This window comes from Tupaia chinensis, unplaced genomic scaffold, assembly GCF_000334495.1.
Source record: "Tupaia chinensis unplaced genomic scaffold, TupChi_1.0 Scaffold140464_1, whole genome shotgun sequence".
Lineage (NCBI taxonomy): Eukaryota > Metazoa > Chordata > Mammalia > Scandentia > Tupaiidae > Tupaia > Tupaia belangeri.
This window is the reverse complement of record NW_006200341.1, coordinates 1,145,414-1,154,499: the sequence shown is the minus strand read 5'-3', so window position 1 is coordinate 1,154,499 and position 9,086 is coordinate 1,145,414. Positions and strand designations below refer to the sequence as shown.

At 49.3% G+C, this 9,086-nt stretch overlaps 1 protein-coding gene across 1 annotated transcript in view; it reads left to right on the top strand.

Annotated features, from left to right (window-relative positions):
• ALDH1A3 (aldehyde dehydrogenase 1 family member A3) overlaps window positions 1-9,086 on the top strand; it is a 50,291-nt gene that overhangs the window by 22,072 nt on the left and 19,133 nt on the right. The window contains 3 exon segments of the mRNA XM_027766059.1: window positions 956-1,084; window positions 4,350-4,463; window positions 7,203-7,350. Coding sequence (XP_027621860.1) covers window positions 956-1,084; window positions 4,350-4,463; window positions 7,203-7,350 — 391 coding nt within the window.

The window sequence follows — 9,086 nt, the reverse complement described above, 5'->3', positions numbered from 1 at the left end:
GGGACTTGAACCATGGTCGGCCATGTGGGAGTCCAGTTCCCATAACCACCCCGCCACTTGCTGGCCTGAGAGATGGACTCTTAACTCAGCCTTCAGGAATCAGAAAGATTGGTGCGACAGGAAAAAGTGTTTTCCAAGAGATAGGAATGATCTGGCAGGGGTGTGGAGTGGCTGGGGTCCCTGGGAATTTATAGGTCGAGGGCTGGTGGGCGGCTGGAGCTGAGGCAGGAGGGGAATCGAGGGAGCAGTGCTGCGTGGTAGGCAGTGCAGGCCAGCTCCCAGCAGCCTTGGTTACCAGGAGTCCGGACAGTACTCACTGGGCAATGGGGCTGCGTATGGGTGCTCGGGGAATACAACGATGCTGCCTGTCTGTCTGAGAAGCCCCAGGCCACTGCCACGGTAGCCAGGGAACCAGCCCGCAGCAAGCCTTGGGGATCAGAAATGCGCTCCGTGGAGCAAGGAGGGGTGTCCCTTCGGCAATTTTTTTTTTTTTTGAGAGGTTTTTGCTATAGGGCATGTGCACTCCCCAGAAAGACAGAGAGAGACAGAGAGACGGAAAGCGAGAAATCACCCCCCAGGGGGATGGCCATGCTGCAATCCCTTCTCCTCCATTCTCCTCTCGGGATCTTGGGCACGCACGCACATGCGCCTGGCGTGAGTTTAAGCCACCGGGTCCGGGTCTCGAACCATGGTCAACTACGTGAGAGTCCAGTGACGTAGCCATTTCGCCATCTGCTGGTCCCAGCAAGTATTTTTGTGAAAGAGGTAGCATGAGACGATCATCTCTTGGGACATGGTTCAGGAGGCTCTGGGTGGGAATGCTCTTCTGATCATGGCGCACTCCTACGTTAACGGTTATGGTCCAAATCCAGACCATGCAAAGCAGAGCCATCTTCGGCACCGGGGAGGGGGCGGGGAGTTCACCTGGCTGCAAGGTCCTCGTGCTCTTTCTCAGTGGAACTTCCCCTTGCTGATGCTGCTGTGGAAGCTCGCGCCGGCCCTGTGCTGCGGGAACACCGTGGTCCTGAAGCCCGCGGAGCAGACGCCCCTCACCGCGCTCTATCTTGGCTCTCTGATTAAAGAGGTAAGATGTCCACAAAGAGAACCCCATGTGGGCCAGCCCTGTGCCTGGTGGGGAAGGAAGCTGGATCCCACATGGCCGACTGTGGCTGGGGTCCTGGCCCGGGCAACGTCAAAACACTCCCCAGGGGTGAGGGAGGAGGAGTGAACAGATGGCGTAAGGGTTTGGGCACTGGACTCCCACCTGGCCAACCACAATGTGAGTCCCGAACTCTTCTGCTTGGAGCTCACCCCAGGCGCGTGTGCGTGCATGCCCAAGATCCCGAGAGGAGAATGGAGGAGAAGGGATTGCGGCGTGGCCATTCTTGCTGGGGAAGGGCGTGATTTTTCACTTTTCTCTTTTTCTCTCTCTTTCTCTCTGTCTCCAGCAACGGCATGTGTTTGATAGCAAATTTTAAAAAATTGTTTTAAAGAGGTTTTTGCTATAGGGCGCGTGCTCTCGCCAGACAGACAGAGAGAGACAGAGAGACAGAAAGTGAGAAATCACCCTCCAGAGGGGATGGCACATTGCTGAACTCCAACATGGCTGACCAAGGTTTTAGTCTCAGGCCTGGTGGCTTAAAACTTACATCAGTTGTGTGTACATGCATGCCCAAGATACTGGAAAGTGAATGAAGGAAAAGAGATTACAGCATGACCATCCCACAAGAGATAATTTCTCACTTTTCCTCTCACCGTTTCTGTCTCTCTCTCTCTCGTGCTCTCTCTCTCTGGTGCATGCACATGCCCTAAGGCAATAACCGCTTAAAAATATATATATATTAAGTCCCTCTATGAAAAAGTATGTAACTAATTTGACTTTCAAATTAAGTACAGCATTAGATGACTAATGTTCATTCTTCAAAATTAGGTTGCATATACATTTTAAACACAGTTCCTACCCAGTAAACTTTCAGCTTCAATAAGTTAACATAAAAAACTATTGGACAGATTTTACAATTGTGAAGATATGCTAGCAAAGGCAACTTTTATTTCCAAGTTTTAAAAACAGAATGGTAACATGCACAGCAAAAAGAAATAAGACTATTAGAGGGACCAGCAGTTAGCGCAATGGCTATGTCGCTGGATTCCCATGTGGACGACCGCGGTTTGAGGCCCAGACCCGGCGGCTTAAACTCACCCCTGGCGCGTGTGCGTGCATGCCCAAGATCCTGAGAGGAGAATGGAGGAGAAGGGATTGCGGTGTGGCCATCCCCTCTGGAGGGTGATTTCTCATTTTCTGTCTTTCTATCTCTCTCTCTCTGTCTGTCTGGCGAGCGCACGCGCCCTATAGCAAAAACCTCTCAAAAAAAAAAAAATTAAGGGGGGCTGGAGACCCCGGGAGGAGAATGGAGAAGAGATTGCCGTGTAACCACGTCCCACTGGGGCTGTGTTCTCCCTCTCCCTATCTCTCTGTCTCTTTCTTGAGAGCACACACATTCTTTGGCAAGTTAAAAAAAAAGTGTCTAGAAGAAACTTCTGCAACTTGGCTCAGAATGCTCATTTTCTTTCTTTCTTTCTTTCTTTCTTTCTTTTTTTTTTTTTTGGAGAGGTTTTTGCATAGGGCACGTGTGCTCTCCAGAAAGAAAGAGAGAGACAGAAAGCGAGAAATCACCACCCGGGGGGATGGCCACACTGTAATCCCTTTTCCTCCATTCTCCTCTCGGGATCTTAGGCACGCATGTACATGTGCCCAACGTGAGTTTAAGCCACCGGGTCTGGGACTTGAACCACGGTCGACTACAGGGGATTCCAGTGACATAGCCATTACGCTAACTGCCGGTCCCATCCCTTTTCATCTCTCTTGTTCTCTCTCATTCTGTCCCTCTCTGGTCAAATTTTAATAATTAATTAATTAATTAATTAATTAAATAATTTTTTTAAAAAAATTAAAATTGGGGACAAGCAGATGGCATAATGGTTACATCACTGGACTCCCACGTAGCTGACCACGGTTCGAGTGTCGGACCCAGTGGCTTAAAACTCACGTTGGGCATATTTGCGTGCATGTCCAAAATCTCAAGAGGGAATGGAGGAGAAGGGATGGCGGTGTGGCCATCCCCCCTGGGAGGTGATTTCTCATTTTCTGTCTCTCTGTCTCTCTCTGTCTCTCCAGAGAGTGTACATGCCCTTTAACAAAAATCTCTCTAGAAAAAATAAAAGCTAAAATTGAAGCTCAGGAAAGAGGATTTTTAGGTACCCCTAGGCCCAGGGAGTATTACCAAGGTGCCCACTTCCCTTCAAAGCACAGTCACACACACACACACACACACACACACACATGCATCTATACCCACACATGTGCACACTCACATTCATACACACACATGCACACATGCATCTGTACACACGTGCACACTCACATTCATACACATGCACTTCTCACACACATGCACACATAATTTAGACACATACATTAACATGTATACATACACACATGCTTACACACATTCACACACACTCAGACACATGCATCTGTACACACGTGCACACTCACATTCATACACACGCACTTCTCACACACATGCACACATAATTTAGACACACACACATTCACACATATACATACACACATGCTTACACATATTCATACACACTCACACACACGTGTACAGGCAATTAGACACACACTCTCACACATATACACCAACACACAGTCTCTCACACATGGACATATGACATGCACTCACATACACACGTACACACACAGATACACACAAATGCATGCACATATATGTACATATAGGCACATACATACATCCACGGACGCACATGTATACACTCACATGTGTACATGTACATACACGTATACATGCACACATAGGCATACATGCACACCCCAAACGCACATGTATGCACTCGTGTGTCCACATGTATATATACACAGGCATGCACACACACATATACACACTCACACCCATGCATATGTGTTCATACTCTCTTCCATGCACTCTCTCACACACACACCCAGGATAGTGCTCTCTTCGGGGGCACCTCGCCTGAGGCATCATTAATCGCTGTTCTTGGTCCCGGTGGGGTAGGCAGCCCTGCCTGGGAGGAGGGCAGGTCTCTTAGCCTGGTTTGGGGGTCGGACGTGAGGAAGCCAGGCCACTTCCTGGGCCCCCGTAACTAACCGCCCGGAGTCCTGGGGGCGGGTGTGCCCCAACCCCAGCTTCCCCAGGGGGTGCTGCTCTGCTCGGACACATCAGGCAGCCGGGCCCTCGGCCCCAACGCAGGTCTGCACCCACGAAGGCTCGTCTCGTCTGAAGGCCGGCTCCGTCTCTCCCCAGGTCGGCTTCCCTCCTGGCGTGGTGAACATCGTGCCGGGATTCGGGCCCACGGCGGGAGCGGCAATTTCTTCTCACCCCCAGATCAACAAGATCGCCTTCACCGGGTCCACAGAGGTAACCATCTTCGCGGGCCGCTGGCCAGGGTGACAGGCTCTTCATTTGGGAGGCTCGGCCGCGGTTTGTTTTCCTTCGGCACTTGATTGCAATCTAGTACATAACAATTAGGAAAAAAAAAAAAAAGTCTTAGGTCTATCTAGCTTCTAAACTAAAAAAATTAAATTAAATTAAATTTAAAAAAAGAAAGAAAAATCCAATAGAACTCAGAAATCCTGGAGCCAGCAGGTGGTGTAGTCACTGGATTCCCACATAGCCAAGCACAGTTCCAGTCCCAGACCTGGTGGCTTGAAACGCACGCTGGGCACGTGGGTTTGCATGCCCAAGATCCCAGAGGGAGAAAGGATGATGGCATGGCCATCCCCCCATGGGGTCATTTCTCACTTCCCCTCTCACTGTCTCTCTCTCCAATGAGCGCATGCACCCTAAAGCAAAAATCTCTTAAAATATATATATATAAAATTGAGAAGTCTTAGAAGAAAATATTGAGAGATGATAAATAAAAATGCAAAACATCTCTCTAGCAAACAACATTATAATCAAGTTTAAGCGATACCTAACAAGCTGGGAGAAAATGAATTATATTCACGTAGCTCTCCAATTAGACTTATGTAGCTCTCCACTTCATAGCCTTCATATATAAAGCGCTCCTACAAATCAATGAAAAAAAAGTGACCAACGGAATGTTAGGAAATTGGGAATTCACAGACGAGAAATACCGAATACTGAATACGCTTAACCCAGTTTGCTGGTCATTGGCAAAATGCAAATTCCAGTGAAAACCAGACTTTCTTTTTGAGTGCCAGATTGGTAAAAACTGAAATGTTATTATGAATATAGGGATACAGAAATCCACCACCATGATCCCTAAGGTGAAGGGTGATTTGGTAAGACGGATAACAGATTAAAAAAAAAATCAGGGACCAGCAGTTAGCGTAATGGTTATGTCACTGGACTTCCATGTAGTCGACCGCGGTTCAAGTCCCGGACCCGGTGGCTTAAACTCACACCAGGCGCATGTGCGTGCGTGCCCAAGACCCCAAGAGGAGAATGGAGGAGAAGGGATTGTGGTGTGGCCATCCCCCCTGGGGGGTGATTTCTCCCTTTCTGTCTCTCTGTCTCTCTCTGTCTTTCTGGCGAGTGTGTGCGCCCTATAGCAAAAAAAAAAAATAAATATAAAAGCAAATAGCTTTTGATTCAGAAATTCTGTCTGAAACTACTTAGAGAAATACTCAAGAGCATTCGAATTCTGGAGGCCAGCAAGTGGCATGATGGTTAAGGCACTGGACTCCCACATGACTGATCACAGTTCGAGTCCTGGACCTGGCAGCTTGCTTGCTCCCTCCCCGCCTCCACTCTCGCTCTCTCACTCTGTCCAGTCAAAACTAAAATAGAGAAATAAGTAAATAAGTAAAGTTACAAAATCAAGAAAGAACATTCGAATTCCAGGACAGATGTTCAGATATGGTATGTCCGTTCTATGAAATGTTTACAGCCATTGCGACAGGGAAATGTCCCCAGTCTATGGCTGATAGATAGGAAATGAACTATGGGAAACTCGTTAGTAAGAGTGTGTGTAGGTAGGGGAGAAATATCAACGATCCGAAGGGATTCCCAAGAAATTATTACCACGGCTACCTCTGGGACACGGGTGAGAGGAGATAAAGGTTTTCCTCCTTTTAATTTACACACATCTACTTGCGACAGGGAAATGTCCCCAGTCTATGGCTGATAGATAGGAAATGAACTATGGGAAACTCGTTAGTAAGAGTGTGTGTAGGTAGGGGAGAAATATCAACGATCCGAAGGGATTCCCAAGAAATTATTACCACGGCTACCTCTGGGACACGGGTGAGAGGAGATAAAGGTTTTCCTCCTTTTAATTTACACACATCTGCATGGCAACATCACAATGCTTTCTCCTCTATTCTCTTCTTGGGATTTTGGGCATGGACTCACACACCCAGTGTGGTTTTCAGGCCACTGAGTTTCTCTTCTTGGGATTTTGGGCATGGACTCACCCACCCCGCGTGTTTTTCAGGCCACAGGGGCCGGGACTCAAACTCATGGAGTTGACCATGTGGAATCCTGTACCGTAACCACAATGCCACTAGCTAGACCATGTAGAATTATTATGTGTGTGTGTGTTTTTTTTAATGTTTTGCTTTGTTTGAATTTGCTATAGGGTGCGTGCACTCTCCAGAAAGACAGAGAGAGACAGAGAGACAGAAAGCAAGAAATCACCCCCAGGGGGGCAGGCCAAACCACAATCCCCGCTCCTCCATTCTCCTCTCGGATTTGGGGCACATGTCCACACGCACCTGGTATGTTCATTTTACTTTGTTTTTAGAGAGAGATTTTGGCTATAGGGCATGCGTGCTCACCAGAGAGACAGAGACAGAGAGACATAAAACAAGAAATCACTCTCTGAAGGGATGACCATGCCTCAATCCCTTCTCCTCCACTCTCCTCCTGGGATTTTAGGCACGCACGCACACGCGCCTGGTCTGAGTGTTAAGCTGCCGGGTCTGGGACTCGAACCACCATCAATCATGTAGGAGTTCAGCACCTTAACAACTACGCCACCCACTGGTTCCACCTGGTGTGTTTTTCAAGCTGCCGGGTCCAGGACTCGAGCTGCATAGTTGACCATATGGGAACCAGCTGCTCGAACCTCCACACCACTGGCTGGCTCTAGCCACCCTCAGGATTTACTCCACTCTGGCTCTTCCCCCGAAGGTCGGAAAGCTGGTTAAAGAAGCCGCCTCCCGAAGCAACCTGAAGAGGGTGACGCTGGAGCTGGGAGGGAAGAACCCCTGCATCGTTTGTGCAGACGCCGACTGTGAGTTCCCTTCCTTCCAGGCTTTGCTGGGGCTCTAGACCACCCGTAAAGCTCTCCCCACTCCCTTGCCGGGTCCAGAACCAACTGAGAGAGAGCATGCGCGTGTGTGCGCACACACACGGAATGGGGTGTTTTCCACTGGGTCCTCCGGAGTGCAGCTGACCCGTCCTATGCAGGCAGGGGGGGTCAAAGCACCCACTTCACGTGCACAGAAAGGAGCCTTGGAAAAATACGGGCTTAGGTGGTAGCCAGAGGGACTGCTGCTTCTCCCTGCAAGATTTTTTTTTTTTTTGTATTTTTTTTAGAGGTTTTTTCCTTAAAGCACGTGCATTCACTGGAGAGAGAGAGACAAACACAGAGAGTGGGAAAGTGAGAAATCACCCCCCAGGGGCATGGCCATGCCGCAATCCCTTCTCCTCCATTCTCCTCCTGGGATCTTGGGCACGCACACACCCGCACCCTGCATGAGTTTCAAGCCGCTGGGTTCTGGACTCGAACTGTGGTTGACCATGTGGGAGTCCAGCAATGTAAGTGCCAAGCAAGTGACATGGTGGTTGGGAACCAGGACTCCCACGTGGCCCCAACCACTGTTCAAAACCTGGACCTGGTGGCTTGAAACTCACGCCGGGCACGTGTGCATGCATGCCCAAGATTCTAGGAGGACAATGGAGAAGGGATTGGGGCATGGCCATCCCCCATGGTGGGTGATGTCTCGCTTTCCCACTCATTATCTCTGTCTCTCTCTCTCCGGTGAGCATATGTACCCAAAAGCAAAAACCTCTAAGTAAATAAATAAATAAATACCCCTGTGGCCAACCGCACGTCCTAGTCTTTGAGGAAGCCAGATTCCACATGGCTGACTGTGGTTTGAATTCTGGCCCTGGGCAACTTGACAAACACGTATGCATGTGTGATCAAAGCCCCGGCAGGGCGGGAGGGTAGAAGACAAGGGATTGCATGTGACCATGCCCCAAAGGGAGCGCTCTCTCCCATCCCCTCTCTCTGTCTCTGTCTCTCTCTCTCTGCCCAACACGTACACATTGTAGCAATTTAAAGAAAAAAATACCTTCATGATCTGGGTCTGATCTCTGCTTGCCCCACTCTTCCCTGGAAAAGCAACTTGCTCCAGCTGTATAACACGGTATTAAAATATATCCTGCTGTGTTGGGAGCAGCAGATGGCATAATGGTTATATCACTGAACTCCCATGTAGTCAACTGCAGTTCGAGTCCCAGACCCGGCAGCTTAAAACACACCGGGCCCGTGTGTGCATGCCCAAAATCCCAAGAGGAAAATGGAGGAGAAGGGATTGCAATGTGGCTTCCCCCCCTGGGGGTGATTTCTCACTTTCTGTCTCTCTCTCTGTCTCTCTGGGTGAGTGGACATGCCCAATAGCAAACATCTCTGTTTAAAAATATTTATGCATATTGTTGGCCAGCCTGTCCAGACACAGCTCTAGACATTCATCCACTGGCAACAGGGGAAGTTATCAAAAAACGTGACCCACCACCCCATACCTTGAAGCACCTCGACCTCACAGAATGGCCTCCCACCTGCCCACGAGCGCCAGAAATGCCTTTCATGGAGAACAGAGCCTTCCTTCCGGATTCTCTTTTCTCAAGCCATCGGGTCCAAGACTCAAACCACGTAGCTGGCCACGTGGAATCCGGCACTCTCAGATCAGCAATTATAGGGAGCAGCAAGTAGCATCGTGGTTAAGGCTCCCACATGGTGGGCCAGGTTTCCAGTCCCAGCCCCAGTGGCTTCAAACTGATGCCGGG